We start from the raw sequence: 17,322 nt of genomic DNA on the forward strand, positions 1-17,322 counted from the left end.
TAGCTGGAGCCACCTTACTGGAAAAATATAACTTTCCCTAACATGACAGCATCTCCCTCCCACCCTCCACTACCACCTGGTCCAAGATCATCCTGTTGATTCTGGGATGTTATTGGTTGGAGAGGGAATTTCTGTCCCTCGATGATGGGGAACTTCCACCTCAGAGAATAGCTAGCTCATCTGGTTGGCTAACAGCTGAATAGTCCCAGCAACCCAGTGATGCCAATGGCTAGGACTGGGTCAACAAGTGGTTCAGAGATTCCTGCAGACCCGAACGAGGAAGCACAAGTAGATGGGAGGTCCCACCGGGGGGAGTGGGGAGCTAAGGCCTGAGAGGAATGAAAGGGTTCTGCCAGGCTGGTTATGAAGAAGAACCATTAATGGGGAGGTGCAGAGCTTGTGGGAGGAAGGATCCAATGTGGAAAGGAAGCTGTTAAAGGTGGTTCCCTGCACACCCCCAATTCCTCCCCATGCACCCCAGTTTCTGCTGGCACTCAGGAAATAGCTGAAACCAGCTCTGACATGGTCAGTCATTGCCCAGTGAAGGGCTTCTACTGGGGCAAGTACATGCTGACCAGTCTACACCTGGAATGCCTCACTGTCAGATTGCCCATGGCGAAGGGGAGACTTCTGAAAAAGACATTGAGGGAATTTTAACAGGCACCCATCTCTTCAGCAGGGGAGTGTACAACTCAGCCTCCAATCTCAAACCCATTGGACATTGTCATTAACATTAGTTCCTGACTGAAAAGTGGACTGAAGCTCAGATTGTGTTGGCCTCCTTTCTAGATCATAAAATCCTTACAGTGTAGAAGCAGGCCATTTGGCCCATCAAGTTCACGCTGACTCTCGAAAGGGTATTCTACCCAGATCCACCCCACTTCCCTATCTCTGTAACCCTACATTTCCTATGGTTAATCACCTAGCCTGCACATCCCTGGACACTATGGGCAATTTGGCATGGCCAATCCACCTAACCTGCACACCTTTGGACTATGGGAGGAAAGCGGAACGCCTGGAGGAAACCCATGCAGACACAGGGAGAACCCGGGTCCCTGGCATAGTGAGACAGTCTTGCTAACCCCTGAGCCACTGTAATACTCCTGATGTAATCGGATAAACTCTTGAGAAGACATTTAAACATCAGGAAGAAAGTGTCCTTCTACTGGCAGCCCAGTGCTGAGAAATTATACTGGTGCTCCAAAGGTTAATTTAAAAAGGCTAACAATCAAAGTAGGAATAAAGAAGGGGTTAACAGAAAGAAACCCGATCTCTGAAAGGCGTTGGGCAGGGCAGCCCTGAGGGCAAGTTGGTAAGATGCCATTACCTGCTTACGTTGAAACTTGTCCATGGCAGTCTTCACCTGATCTTTGTAAGTGTGTCCAAACTCATAACCCATACGCGGAATAAATCCCATGTAACCTACACCAAACAATTGCGAAAGGAGACAATATCATTTATTTGTGTAAAATGTTCATCTTGTTGTTGCAAAAAAGAACTCTGTCACTGAATGGAGCACTCCTGAAGACTCAGTGCTGAGGCTCTGTAAACCCTTCAGCTGGCACGGGGTCAATGGGGCTGACTGGTGCCATTATTGGCAACACCACTGGAATAATGGGAGTAAGCAAGACAACATGATTCTGGAAATGCCTTCTGGGGTCCCTGGCTACAATGGTTCAGGATGACCCAGAATTGACAGCCCACCTCACTGCACCCTGTTGTCTCAACACCCCAAAACAGCCTGGGCAGGATTTTCCTTCACCAGAACCAATTCTGAGACAGGACTGTGTTCTGGGAATGGCATTGTGTGTGTGTGTTCATGTGAGACAGAGAGAGAGAGTGTGAGAGTGCGTGTGTGTGCAGGTGTGTGTGCGCACATGTGTGTTTGTGCGTGCGTGTGTGTGTGTGTGTGTGCGCACATGTGTTTGTGTGCGCACACATGTGTGTTTGTGCGTGCGCGCGTGTGTGCAGGTGTGTGTGCGCACATGTGTGTTTGTGCGTGCGCGTGTGTGTTTGTGTGCGCACGTGTGTTTGTGTGTGTGCACATATGTGTTTGTGTGTGCGCGCGTGTGTTTGTGCGCGCGTGCGTGTGTGTGTGTATGTGGAGGGGAGGGGAGTGGGAGTGTTGGCAGGGTGGGGGTTGTGGGTGTGATGGAGGATGCAGTCCTCACCTCTGATGTTCATGGTGGTTGTTTGTTAATTGGCTGGACAGCAGCCAGTTGTTGCTGATGGAGCAGAACCGAGTGTATGTTAGTCCTATTTAAACTCCAAGTGGCTGCTTTTCCTGTGGGGATTGATGAATCAGTGATAGGAGAGGCCTGGTCTCAGTTTACAGAGCTGGAGACTCTCTCACAGTGAGGGTGGGGGGGATGGGCAGATCTCTTCCTAGAAGATGAAGGAAACCCCTGGATTGAGAACATTAAGAGTAAAAGGTGTGGTCAGGAGGAACTGGCAAGTGTCATTCACTCTGGCAAGGACCTAATGGTAGAAATGCACCCTCTAGGACAAGGTGCAGCTGAGGAGCCTGACAGCACACCTTGCTCCTGACCTATGGGAGAAATATATACCTAGAGACTTACTGACCCTTCAGCAAGACAAGTAGCCATGACGCTGCCGAGGACCTATCACCTCTGACATTTGTAGTTTTTATGTCAATGACCCAATTGTCAGTTGTATCCATCTCCATCTCCTTGATAACCTTGCAGATGAAAGGACAGACAGGAGGAGAAATGTACCATCTCCACAGTTATTACTGTCATGAAGGAGGAATGGAAATCACCAGGATGATTCCTCATGAACAAATCAGGATAAGTGAGATGGGCATCCCGGGGGAGAGGAGGAAGAGATGTTCTAATCCCTGAAGGAGTGCATTCCTCCCCATACAGCTGTTTACCAAAGCCTTGTTAGAGACAAAGACAAACTGCAGATGCTGGAATCCAAGGCAGACGAGCAGGAGGCTGGAAGGACTACACCCGAAACGTTGCTTTCTTCACCTCCTGATGCTGTCTGGCTTGCTATGTGCTCCCAGCCTCCCGTCTGACTACCTTGTTTACCAAAACCATGGCTGTCCAAGGGAGTCCTGCGCTCTCTGCTGTCAGTGTATACTTCCACCTTCTGTCTCCCACAAGTCCTGATGGGAAAAGGATAGATTCCTGTGTCTGCACCAGGACAAGCAATGGCTTCAAGGACATTGGAAAGATCACCACCACAATGTACAAGTGTACCCTCCATCCACATGCACAGATACTGTCACCTAATAGGCGTCTTCGTATATTGATAAGGTAGCACTGGCTGGTCATGGGTAAGCAGTGGGAGGTGGGGGGGAGGCACAGGTAGCTGTTGGCATTTGGCCTTGGGAGAATAAAGGACAGACACATCCACTCCAAACTGGGTGCGAATGCCAGTTGCTTCCCTGCTGGTCCCATCCAGTTGTGCACACTGCCAGCTGAGAGCTGAGCCAGTGACTGAGGAGGCTGCAGATGTTGTTCCTCACGTGGTGCCATCCTTTTCATCACTCTCCCTGGCTCCCCTGACTGAAGGACCATCTGTCCAGCAGGGCCTTATGGTGGAGGCCGCCTCTGCATTGATGTGGGTCTATCAGCTAACGGAAGTGTCTCAGTGGCACCTTCACAAGAAGGAAGACTGTTTGGTGCATCTGGACAAGACAGCAGACTGTCTCTGTTACATCCAAGGCCACAAATAGATAGCCAATGGCTGACCATGGAAGCAAGCAGGTTACTGGGCGGGTCACTGGGGTTTGCCTCACCTGTAAATGTGCACTTCCCTTTTTCAGCACAGGAAGTGCTGACACGTGATGTCATTCACATGAGCTTCTATTGTTTAATAGTAAATCAGGAAAAAGCGGGACGTGGCGGTGAAGGGGAGCTAGGGTCCTTTAAAGGAAAGTTATCAAACATCTAGACAGATGTTTAGGTTTAGAATTAATTCCATAAGTTAATTACCATTTGGGGGCTGAAAAGTGTTCCTGTGAATTTCCTTTCACCTCCTCTAAACTAAAAACATCTTGGAGATAGTGAACTGGAGAGTCAGGGTGGAGCTGGAAAAAGCACAGCAGCTCAAGCAGCATCAGAGGAGGAGGGGAGTTGACGTTTCAGGTCAGAACCTTTCATCGGATTCAACCCCTGGGATTGAAAGCAGACTACAGTGTGATGGTTTTAACAGCATTGTCTACTGTTTTAACTCAGGTGCGACTGGATCACATACTCCACGGTTAGGCAGGATTTACCATCTCTCGGTAGGGATTTGTTTTTGAGATTGTTTGTGTCACGTACCTGAGATATTTCTCCGCTGGAGTTCAGGAGGTTGGGTGCTGAACTCGTGCTTGTGCTTGTACAAATGAGTCCAGACTACTGGATCCACGTTCGCAGCCAATGGTTTCAGTGGCCTGTTCTCACCAAGTACTGCCAGCTAAGAAAGGGAACGTTATCACAACAGCTGCTTCTTAAGACCTTGCCTGTGCTCCCAGTGGAAGTGTTAGGGTTCTAAGTGCAAATTTGTGCCTTTCTCTGTCCCCCTTTGCCCTAATCATTCATTTCCGGGCTTTCCAGGCCAGTGTGTGAGCCCAGACATTAGGTTATTACTAGGTAAAAACAATGACTGCAGATGCTGGAAACCAGATTCTAGATTAGAGTGGTGCTGGAAAAGCGCAGCAGTTCAGGCAGCATCCGAGGAGCAGGGAAATCAACGTTTCGGGCATCAGGAATAGAGGCAGAGTGCCTGCAGGGTGGAGAGATAAATGAGAGGAGGGTGGGGGTGGGGAGAAAGTAGCATAGAGCTCCTCAGATGCTGCCTGAACTGCTGTGCTTTTCCAGCACCATTCTAATCTAGAATTAGGTTACTACTGAATGTTAGCCACGTATTTACGGCCCTATCTGATACTCCCACGTCTAATGTAGATTGGATTGCTTACAGTGTGGAAACAGGCCCTTCGGCCCAACAAGTCCACACCGACCCTCCGAAGTGCAACCCACCCAGACCCATTCCCCTACATTTACCCCTTCACCTCACACTACGGGCAATTTAGCGTGGCCAATTCACCTAACCTGCACATTATTGAACTGTGGGAAGAAACCGGAGCACCCGGAGGAAACCGGAGCACCCGGAGGAACTCGTGTGGACAGTGTCCTTACATTTTTTCTGTGAATTTTAAACTGGAAGCAAATCTCCATTGATACTGATGCCATTGAACACTCCCAGAACATGGTTGCACATGCTTAGAGGCAGAATAAGTATCCCTCTACTCCCTTAAACTGAAAATAAAGTTCACTCTAATCTTTTAAACTGAAAGTAAAGCTCTTTCTACACTATCTCCATCAGACAGTGCCAGAACAGAGGCAGCATGGGATTAGATACAGAGTAAAGCTTTCTCTCATCTTTATAAACTTAAATTAAAGCTTCCTCTACCCTTTTAAACTGCAAGTAAAACTGCCTCTACACTGTTCCCATCAAACACTACCAAAAAGACAGCATGGGGTTAGACACAGAGTAAAACTTTCTCTAATCTTTTAAACTGAAATTAAAGCTGCCTCTTTCCTTTTAAACAGCAAGTAAAACTGTCTCTACACGGTTCCTATCAAGCACTCCCAGGACAGAGTTAGATACAGAGTAAACCTCCCTCTACACTGTCCACATTGAACACTCCTAGGACAGGCACGGCACAGGGTTAGATAAAGACCCCTCTACATTTTTATACTGAAAGTAAAGTATTATGCTTATCTGGGTGAATGGAACATTGTCTCAATTCAGGCACCTAATGTCAGCCTCAAGCACATCCAGGTCACGTCTAGAATTCTTATTTGCAACTAAAACCTTCCTCTACTTTGACCTAAGAGTGACCCTTGGCCCAGACTTGGAAGAGCTGCCATATACAGTGATCGGCCATTATTCCGTTCTGAGCTTCCACTCTCACACAGTGTAGGAGATAGATCCCACAAGGTGCTAGGCTTACTGCCCTCATTCACTTCATGTTGCATTCTTATAACCAGAAAGACATTCAGTCTGATTGAATTATAACTCAGGTCACTTTTAACCCTCAGAATTAAAACGGAGCAGTATTGAGTTGAGTTGTATTGTGGAAGATCAGCTTCTTCTCCTCCCAGGTTGGTACCCCATGTACATGTGCACCTGCTGATGTATGTGTGAAAATTAATCTTTCTGTTCCCCTCAGCTTCCTACCGTTCCTACCTTTCTCCTCCCATTCACATAAGTGATGAGCACTGGCTCTTTAAGTTTCTGGGCGTATTCCATTTGCCTTCTCCGTAGGTCCAGTCCAGACTGGAGGGTCTCCTTGTAGTAGTTTCCACCATAGTTGAACAGCTTTTGAGGGATATAGCCTGTTGAATGAAAATGGTGAGATGAGAACAGTCTGAATGGGAGCGTTACCATTCCAGCCCAGATCTCCAGATGTGGAAATGTTAAGCCTTCACCACAAGGCCACTGGAATTCAAAGAGGGGTTTTTAAACTTTGTTTGATCCGGTGGACTAATCTAATTCAAGGTGATTCAAGGATTCAATAAGGTAGAAAGATTGGGATTATTTCCTCTGGAGAAAATTTCAATACTGAGGTTGACGGCAGTTTATGAAGAAGGATGTTCGATGATCTGGAGTCTAGGAGCAACGGAATGCTCGCTGCATTGGGAAACGTTGGGAATTGAGGTGAGTGTAAGAGTTTAGGGAAGTGTGGGAGGGAGCCATTGCTGTACCTTGTTTCCTTTTACTACTTTCACAGGGACAGGAATGGACCAGACGGAACAGTTCAGAAAGTGAGTGGGTAAAAAGGCAGCATCTGGTTAGAGATTAAGTTCCTGGTGGGTATTCCCAAACTGTTATATTGTACGGCTTTGTTTAAGCAAGGGTAGAGACTTATATGGTTTATTTATTTTTCAGAAAAAAACTTCCAAAATTTTTAGTTTAATGTGTTCAAAAAAAGTCTGTGCCCTTCACAACCACCTGATGAAGGAGCGTCACTCCGAAAGCTAGTGTGCTTCCAATTAAACCTGTTGGACTATAACCTGGTGTCGCGTGATTTTTAACTCTGTACACCCCAGTCCAACACCGACATCTCCAAATCAAAAAAAAGTACTAGTCGCTAAAGGGGCAGAAATGGCAGTCATTGGAGTGGTGTGCTCCTCCTGTCAGATGTGGGAAATCAGGGAACAGGCAGGTGTCTCTGGTGACTATGTCTACAGGTCATGTGACAGGCTGCTGTTCCTCTCAGACTGCATGCGTCGGTCAGAGCAGTAGTTGGATGCTTCGAGGAGATTACAGAAGCTAGAGAGTGTGATCGAGATGGTCACACTTGTTGGGGAGATTTCACTGCGGTGTTTAATGTAGGGCTAGGGAGGGTGACACTTCCAGCCCTGAAATGGTTAACAACAGCCAAGCGAGCTGCTGCAGGCGATTGCATGACTGCTGGAGCTTGTAAGGGATATGCATAATGTTAATTAAATCTTGGAGCCTGTAAATACCAGCCAGTATCAATTGCCCCATCGAAACTCGGGATTAATAAAGAAACTGATCGGAATCTGTAACTGTTAGACAAGTGTGAATTGCTCTATCGGAACCTGTAACTAGTGAGTGTGAATGGCTCTATTTAAGTCTAAAGTTGATAAGTGTAATTGACAATTTAGTTAAACTAAAACTATTGAAAATGGCTAGCCTGTCAGACGCATAGTAATTCCTTGAAACAATGGACTATTGAATACGGGATCGGAACCGCTCCCAGGGATGGCTGAGCCATTGTCAAGCACAGCAGGAGCTGGACAGGCACTTCGATGCGGCCAATAGGAGGACGGATCCCCAGCGCGCGCAGATGAATGGACCAATGGGGAAGGCGAACTGACCGGGGACTCCAGGCAGCGCGAAGTATAATTGTGTCAACTTTGAACGGGAAGGGAGAACGCCTTCTCCAACGAATGCATGCCTGTAGATTCGTTGTATCAGTTAAGATTCTGTGAATAAACTGCTGTCTGCGTCTAATCATAGTTGCCAGTGTGAGTCTCTCCTTCCAAAAGAACACGCAAAGACGGGACCCCGCGGGTCCGTCTTAACATTTGGTGACCCCGACGCGGGAAGGAGAAGAGACAACGGCGAGTTGGCAACGTTGGCGGATCAGGGAGCAGACAACCTTCGGCCGAAGTTTTCTAAAGGTGGGGAAGCGCCTGTTAAATCCAAGGCTTCCAGTAGTTAGATTTACTCTCAGTTAGTTTCTTGTCTGCTCTCCGACCCTCACCAACCCAAAAAAAAAACCTGATCAATTTGACAGCAGCATCGCAGAGTCCTGACTGGTAAGCTTTTACTAACCTTTTGACGTACCCAGAGTGTGAATGTCTAGCGTGGCTTTCGGAGCCGGAGCGCATATATACTTGTACCCAGTGTGTGAATTTCTAGCGTGGCTTTCGGAGCCGGAGCGCATATATATTTGTACCCAGTGTGTGAATTTCTAGCGTGGCTTTCGGAGCCGGAGCGCATATATATTTGTACCCAGTGTGTGAATTTCTAGCGTGGCTTTCGGAGCCGGAGCGCATATATATTTGTACCCAGTGTGTGAATTTCTAGCGTGGCTTTCGGAGCCGGAGCGCATATATATTTGTACCCAGTGTGTGAATTTCTAGCGTGGCTTTCGGAGCCGGAGCGCATATATATTTGTACCCAGTGTGTGAATTTCTAGCGTGGCTTTCGGAGCCGGAGCGCATATATATTTGTACCCAGTGTGTGAATTTCTAGCGTGGCTTTCGGAGCCGGAGCGCATATATATTTGTACCCAGTGTGTGAATTTCTAGCGTGGCTTTCGGAGCCGGAGCGCATATATATTTTTACCCAGAGTGTGAATCACTAGCGTGGCTTTCGGAGCCGGAGCGCATGTGTTTTTTCCCGTGTGTTTTTTCCCCTGAATCTCTAGCGTGGCTTTCGGAGCCAGAGCGCATATCTGTTTTGCCCGATTTTGCAGATAGTTCTGCCTGACGATTACCTGACGTTTCCTACCTGAGCGCTGACCATATTCGACTTCCTGGATCCATGTTACTGAGCACTTAAACCTGACGGATTTTTGGTTTGTATATTTGTTGTGACCACCGAACATACCCGGGGTGACAGAGGTCGGAGCTCTCCTTATGAAGAGGGTGTAACCGTACAGACGTCTGCCTTAGACCGGTTGTTAAGAGCAGAGATCTGCCACGCGAAGGTCAGGTTTTGAAAGACGTACTGTTTTTGAAGCGGTTCCCTTCAGGGGAGATCCGACATGGGGGACCTGAATTTTCGGACCACCTAAGTTGACTCACCTCAGGACAGCATGTCCCGGAGTGCCCTGGTGGCACTGCAGGGACGGTGGGGACATGCCTATTCATAGTCAGTTACTGCTGGATAGCGTAGCCCTGCATAAGGAAAGGTTGGACCTGGTGATTGCCCAAGCACCAGAACAAAAGGGAATTATCCTGACAAGATTGAGAGAGACATTTAAAAATCCCACATTAATGATCACGATTCTGGACGGTCTCTACAGGTCGCCACATTATTCGGCTCTCCAAACAATTGTGCTAGGCAAGCCCCCCGTGGGGTGGGCACCCCCGAGCTAGACTATTTAGCCGCGACTGTTACTTTACCCACTGATGCGTACACTGACGAGTCCACCCCAGTCCCGAAAACCCCCGACTCGCGGCCACCAACAGGGGAGATATTGGGGGAGATTAGGACCCAGTTAAGGGAGAATAATACTGCTATGGAGGCTAAACGAAAGGTCCGAAACCTAGAGAATAGTCTCAAGCTGTGGCGGGTTAAGAACTGGTTCCCTAAAGATGAAAGTCGAAGGGCAGGCCTCCAAGACGGCTACACATATCTTAGAACAGTTTGGGAAGATTCTAGAGCAGGTGGGGGCAAAGACCGCCGCGCTGGAGCTGGTGCCTCCAGCCGCTCAGATGTACAGTTAACCCTAGTGCCTGATTCCCTCACTTTCATCCGGATGTGGGTGCTGTCTTCCACAGACCCAGCGCTGGGTCATCTGTCCGTTTAAATCGGAAACTCACCCAGCTTTTACCTCAAAGGGTCCTTGCTGTTTACACAGCCAACGGCCTGTAGTGAAATTGCTAGAGTTCTAGGTAATCACTTTTCAAGTACCTTTAATATATTTACACAGCTGGAGGGCTGGGGGGGATCTCCTGCTGATTCGAGTACTTAAATCCTAGAAAGCTTACCCAGCTGACAGCCGGATTGCCTCCCTGTGGTTTATAATGATTTTTTTTTCTCGATGCTTGCGGTTTATAATGATTTGTCTACTGTTGCCTGTGCTTTATAATGATTTTTCTCGATGCTTGCGGTTTGTAATGATTATTTTTTTTCTCTCTTGGATAGATACAGATGCTACAGTTTGCGCGCATGTCCGTTCCCCGTAGACGGGGGACTATCATTAATGTACGGCAATTCACACTGCTCACGGTGACAGGCCTATTTGAGGGTCATCTATTTCCGTAGGGTACGGGGCTCCAATAGGTGTGCTTATGGTTTCGTTTTTCCCCTACTTCTACCCAATACTATTCCTTCTCCCTCAATGTAGCATCTGCTGTTCGAAGAATATAATAAACCCCTTCCGTGTTAGTTTTGCCCACCTACATTGGCAGCACTTTAACCTATACTGTACGCTGCAGTCAGGGGCCGAGAAGTACTGTATGCCCCGGGATCCAACTGCTGGTCACACCAGTAACTACTACCCTGCAATCGGAGGCTCTATGTGGGTTTTGACCGGGTTGCCACTGCCCGGCTCTGTCCTCAGCGGCACCTGGATGGAGGTTGCTGTCCGTTACTGACTGGAGGTTGTCCAGCGGCGGAAGACTCTCCTCGGGCACGGGTCAGCCTGGCACAGGTGCAATTGCGCTGTGCACTGGGAGGAGATTGCCTCCGACCACATGGCCTGCAGTACACACATCAGACGCCTGGACGGGCCTGCAGGCCGGTGAGCCATTCTGGCCGGCAGGAAGGCCGGGGCACAGTACACTGTTCCATTGGGTTTCCGGTCGCTGGCGTATACCTGACTGCGGGCAGTATGCCCTTACACCTTCTCGTTTGTTGTACAAGGAAACACGAGACAAACCACACATCACCGTAGCGGATGGGCATTTGCACTTCTTTTCTTGGACAGCAGACGTGGCACCCTATGTGGTTTACTTTCCCCCTTCCGGTCCTCTTACGTTCGTTACTGTTTACATGGGTTGGTGTGGCCTCAGTAGAGGCCAAGGGAGGGAATGTTGGGGAGATTTCACTGCGGTGTTTAATGTAGGGCTAGGGAGGGTGACACTTCCAGCCCTGAAATGGTTAACAACAGCCAAGCGAGCTGCTGCAGGCAATTGCATGACTGCTGGAGCTTGTAAGGGATATGCATAATGTTAATTAAATCTTGGAGCCTGTAAATACCAGCCAGTATCAATTGCCCCATCGAAACTTGGGATTAATAAAGAAACTGATCGGAATCTGTAACTGTTAGACAAGTGTGAATTGCTCTATCGGAACCTGTAACTAGTGAGTGTGAATGGCTCTATTTAAGTCTAAAGTTGATAAGTGTAATTGACAATTTAGTTAAACTAAAACTATTGAAAATGGCTAGCCTGTCAGACGCATAGTAATTCCTTGACACAATGGACTATTGAATACGGGATCGGAACCGCTCCCAGGGATGGCTGAGCCATTGTCAAGCACAGCAGGAGCTGGACAGGCACTTCGATGCGGCCAATAGGAGGACGGATCCCCAGCGCGCGCAGATGAATGGACCAATGGGGAAGGCGAACTGACCGGGGACTCCAGGCAGCGCGAAGTATAATTGTGTCAACTTTGAACGGGAAGGGAGAACGCCTTCTCCAACGAATGCATGCCTGTAGATTCGTTGTATCAGTTAAGATTCTGTGAATAAACTGCTGTCTGCGTCTAATCATAGTTGCCAGTGTGAGTCTCTCCTTCCAAAAGAACACGCAAAGACGGGACCCCGCGGGTCCGTCTTAACACACTGCAGGTTCAAGCAGGTGACTGCCAGGTGAAGTAGGCAGATAGTGCAGGAGTCTATTCCCATATTAAACAAGTATACAGGATTGGATTCTGTTGGGTGGGGGAGGGGGTGAATAGCAGCAGCAGCCAGGCCTGTGGCACCATCACTGGCTCTGCTATAAAGCAGGGGATGGCAAAGTCCAAGAGATAGGGACTCTCTAGTCAGGGATGCAGATGGCTGTTTCTGTGGCTATTTCTAGGATGGTGTGTTGCCTCCCTGGTGCTAGGGTCAAGAACATTAGATTTAGATTCCCTACAGTGTGGAAACAGGCCCTTCGGCCCACCAGTCCACACTGACCCTCTGAGGAGTAACCCACCCAGACCCATTTCCCTCTAACTAATGCAGCTAACGCTATGGGCAATATAGCATGGCCAATTCACCTGACCTGCACATCTTTGTGACTGTGGGAGGAAATCGGAGCACCCAGAGGAAACCCACGCAAACAAGGGGAGGATGTGCAAACTCCACACAGTCACGAGGCTGGAATCAAACCTGGGACCCTGGTGCTGTGAGGCAGCAGTGCTAACCACTGAGCCACCGTACCGCCCAGGCATCTGAGATCACTTGCAGCAAGTTCTGAAAGGCGAGCGTGAGCAGCCAGAGGTCATTGACATAGGTACCAATGACATAGGTAGACAAAAAGACGAGGTCCTGCAGAGTTAATATGGGGAGTGAGGCAGGAAGTTTAAAAACAGGATCTCAAGGGTAGTAAATTCTCGATTACTCACGGTGCCACATGCTAGTGAGAGTCGGAGTAGGAGGACAAGGCGCTGCTGAGGAGCTGATGCAGAGGCAGGGATTCAGATTCTTGGATTATTGCGATCGCTTCTGGACAGAGGTGACCTGTACAAAAGGGGCAGGCTGTACCTAAACTAGAGAGTTACGAATATCCTGGTGGGGAGATTTGCTAGAGCCTATTCAGGAGTGTTTAAACTAGTCTGGCAAGCGGTTGGGATGCTAAACAGTAGTGAGACAAAAGAGAACATTGAGGCTAGTACAGAAGTTAAAGAGAGCAAGTTAGATAGACAAGACAGGCAAGATCATGGCAGGGAACAAGGGAAGGCTGATGAATTAAATTACATTTATTTCAATGCAAGAGGCAGATAAACTCGGCATGGATGGGAACACGGGACTAGGAACTCATAGCTGTTACAGAAACATAGCTGAGGGAGGGTCAAGACTGGCAGCTCAATGTTCCAGGGTACTGATCATTTAGGAAGGATAGAACGGGGAGGCAAGAGAGAAGAGGGAATTCAGGAAAAACCTTACAGCAATACTTAGAGAGGATATTCCTGAGGAATCATCCAGTGAGGTTGGATAAGTGGAACTGAGAAATAAGAAGGGATTGATCACTTTGTTGGGATTGTACTATAATCTCCCCAAATAGTCAGCTGGAAATTGAAGAACAAATATTTGGCAGATTGCTGTAAGAATAGTAGAGTTGTAATAGTAGGGGATTTTCACTTTTGAAACATTAACTAGGGCTGCCATAGTGTTAAGGGTTGGGATGGTGAGGAATTTGTTAAGTCTGTTCATGAAAACTTTCTCAATCAACATGACCCTACTAAAAAAGAGGCAAAAAGTGACTTCCTCTTGGGAGGTAAGGCAGGGCAAGTGACTGAGGTGTTGATGGGGGAGCACTTTTGTACCAGTGACCATAATTTTTAAATAATTACTGAAAACGATAGGTCTAGTCCACAAGTTAAAGTTCTAAATTGGCTGAAGGCCAATGTTGATGGTCTTAGACAGGAATCTCCAGAAATTGATTGGGGGAGGCTTTTGCAGGTAAGGGGATGCCTGGCAAGTGAGAGGCTTTCAAAAGGGAGTAAGTGAGAGTTCAGCATGTTCCTGTTAGTGTGAAGTGCAAGGCTGGCAGGAATAGGGAATGTTGGATGACCAGAGATATTGAGGCTCTGGTCAAGAAAAAGAAAGAGGCATACGTCAGTAATAGACAGCTGTGATCAACAGAATCCCTTAAGGATTGTAGGGGGTGTAGGAGTATATATTAACAGGGAATCAGGACAGCAAAAGGGGACGTGAGAGAGCTTTGGCAGATAGGGTAAAAAATAACCCAAAGAGATTCTACAAGTATATTAAGGGCAAACGAGTAACTAGGAAGAGAATAGGGCCCCATATAAAGCTTCTATGAATGGAGCCACAAGGGATTGGTGAGATCCTAAATGAAGGTTTCTTGTCAGTATTTACTGTTTAGGAAGACATGGAAGCTAGAGAACTTGGGGAAGTAAATAGTGATGACTTGCAAACAGTCCACATTACAGGACAGGAAATACTAGAGGTCTTAAAATGCAGAAAGGTAGATATGTCTCCTGATCAATTGTATCCTAGGACGTTGTGGGAAGCAAGAGAAGAAATTGCGAGGCCCCTAGCAGAGATATTTGTATCATCTACAGCCACAGGTGAGGTGCCAGAAGACTGGGAGGTTGCTAATGTGGTGGTATTATGTAAGAAAGACTGGGAGGAAAAGCCAGAGAAATACAGACTTCTGAGTAGGACATCAATGATGGGTAAGTTATTGGAAGAGATTCTGAGAGATAGGGTCTATGTCTATCTATATGCAAGAACTGATTAGGAATACTTAGCATGGCTTTGTGCTTGGGAAAAGGTATCTCACAAACTTGACTGATTTTCTTTTGAAGAGATAACCAAGAAGATAGATGGCAGAAGAGTGGTAATCGATGTGTACATGCACATCAGCAAAGTAGCACATGGTAGGCTGGTTATTAAACTTAGATCACATGGGATCCAGGGAGAGCCAGCCAATTGGATACAAAATTGGCTTGACGGTAGGAAACACAGTGTGTTGGTAGAGGATTGCTGTACATAATGGAGGCCAGTGACCGGTGGTATGCCGCAAGGCTCAATGCTGAGTACACTGGTGTTCATCATTTATATAATTGGTATGGATGCAAATACAGGAGGCATGGTTAGTAAGTTTGTGAATCACACTAAAATTGGTGTTATAGTGCATAATGAAGAAGGTTATCTAAGAGTACAATGATCAATGGAGTTTAATTCAGATAAATGTGAGATGTTGCAGTTTGCTAAGACAAACTAGAGCAGGATTTGCATAGTTAATGGCAGGTCCCTGGGGAGAGTTTTTGAACAGAGAGACCTTCGGATACAGGTACATAGTTCATTGAAAGTAGCATCACAATGTAGACAGGATGTTGAAGAAGTCATTTGTCATGCTTGTCTTTCTTGGTCAGAGCATTGAGTACAGGAGTTGAGATATTAGTGAGGCCAAATTTGGAGTATCGTGTACAATTATGATCTCCCTGCTATTAGAAGGATGTTACTGAACAGAAAAGGATGTTACTAAGACTGGAGGGTTTAACTTACAAGGAAAGGCTGGATAGGCCGGGGCTGTTTTCCCTGGAGCGATTGAGGCTGAAGGGTGACCTTATAGAGGTTTATAAAATCATGAGGGGCATGGACAGGATAAATAGTCAAGTATTATCCCCAGAATTTGGAAGACCAAATCTAGAGGGCATAGGTTTAAGGTGAGAGGGGAAAGATTTAAAAGGACCCGAGGAGTAATTTTTTCACACAGAGGGTGGTGTGTGTACGGACTGAGCTGCTAGAGGAAGTGGTAGCAGCATTTAAAAGGCATCTGGATAGGAAAGTTTTAGAGGAACATGGGATCCTCTAATGCAGGAAAACGGTACATTTTCCGGTTCGATATGGATGGGTTGGGCCATATGGTCTGTTTCCATATTACTGGGGTAAATGGAGTAAAGATCGTCAACAATGATCAAGCCTAATGTCCGAAGAGGCTGAATGGCCTCTGATGTACATGTGACATCCAGAAGTGGGGTCTAAACCAGGCTTCAGGTACAAAGACCAAGGGTCGAAGAGGGTTGTCCACTAGCTCTTTGGGAGTTGGAAGCTTCCCATTTTCTCTAATGTTCCAAAACACTGTACGGTTAAAACAAAACATTTTAGTCAGAATTAATGTGCACCACCTGCAGTGTAATAAAAGAATGCTGGTGGGTCACTTTCTATTCTGAGTGAGGAGGGAATGGAACCGAAGTCGGCACAGAACTGAAACCTGATATTTCACTGTCACCAACAACAAACAAAACCAGGAAGTGGTGCAGAACCACAGCGGGTCTGGCAGCATCTGTGAAGATAAAATAGTGTTAACGTTTTGAGTCCTTCCTCAGAACTCCTCAAAAATGTAAAGTCTTTTTTCCAGACACATTTTATTGCCCTTTGGGGATCTGTTGGAATGTGGGATTGTGGGGAAATGCCTCTAAAATGGTGAGGGAAGATGGGGGAGGCGGCTGGAGCCAGAATATCCACCTTCTTCGTGCCGCTGTGCTATTTTCCCGATGGTGGGTGAGGGGTAGACGGAAGCCCTCCTGCTCAATGACCAGTTCAGCCACTTAATGGCCTGTTTCTGCCACACAGGCCCTCAGGTGTATTTTCATAGCAGCTTGGTTGGAGATTCCTGTACAGGCCAACTCTTGCAGTAACAGTGTCACTTGCCCTGACCACCCTAACCCCCAACATCGCTGTCACACCTTGCCCCCTCTGTCCGACTCCCAGGGCCTTCCCACATATCCCAGAGCCCATTGGGAGGGAAGTTTAACCTTTCAAAATGTACTCCCTTGTAGACACAGTGCCCATTGTTCCCGATCACTGATCTGCAAGCACTCTGTCTGGAAGCTCATACTGTTAGTTGTAGCCCCCGTTACAAGATCAAGACTTCATCCACAAAATAACACACTGCTCTGCTGTAGGTCATAGAATCATAGAGATGTACAGCATGGAAACAGATCCTTCGGTCCAACCCGTCCATGCCGACCAGATATCCCAACCCAATCTAGTCCCACCTGCCAGCACCCGGCCCATATCCCTCCAAACCCTTCCTATTCATATATCCATCCAAATGCCTCTTAAATGTTGCTATTGTACCAGCCTCCACCACTTCCTCTGGCAGCTCATTCCATACACACACCACCCTCTGTGTGAAAAAGTTGCCCCTTAGGTCTCTTTTATATCTTTCCCCTCTCACCCTAAACCTATGCCCTCGAGATCTGGACTCCCCGACCCCAGGGAATAGACTTTGCCTATTTACCCTATCCATGCCCCTCATAATTTTGTAAACCTCTATAAGGTCACCCCTCAGCCTCCGACGCTCGAGGGAAAACAGCCCCAGCTGTTCAGTCTCTCCGTATAGCTCAAATCCTCCAACCCTGGCAACATCCTTGTAAATCTTTTCTGAACCCTTTCAAGTTTCACAACATCTTTCC

General features: G+C 47.4%; 1 protein-coding gene across 1 annotated transcript in view; it reads right to left on the reverse strand.

Moving 5' to 3' along the window:
* LOC122564640 (ciliary microtubule inner protein 2A-like) overlaps positions 1 to 17,322 on the reverse strand; it is a 44,373-nt gene that overhangs the window by 13,715 nt on the left and 13,336 nt on the right. Inside the window, exons 3-5 of the mRNA XM_087998574.1 lie at positions 6,205 to 6,353; positions 4,293 to 4,428; positions 1,328 to 1,422 (exon numbers count right to left, since the gene is read on the reverse strand). Of these exons, the coding sequence (XP_087854700.1) occupies positions 1,328 to 1,422; positions 4,293 to 4,428; positions 6,205 to 6,267 (294 nt within the window). The 5' untranslated portion in view covers positions 6,268 to 6,353. The remainder of the gene's footprint in view (positions 1 to 1,327; positions 1,423 to 4,292; positions 4,429 to 6,204; positions 6,354 to 17,322) is intronic.

This window comes from Chiloscyllium plagiosum, unplaced genomic scaffold, assembly GCF_037043375.1.
Source record: "Chiloscyllium plagiosum isolate Xiang-an unplaced genomic scaffold, Cpla_swu_hap1 HiC_scaffold_21, whole genome shotgun sequence".
Lineage (NCBI taxonomy): Eukaryota > Metazoa > Chordata > Chondrichthyes > Orectolobiformes > Hemiscylliidae > Chiloscyllium > Chiloscyllium plagiosum.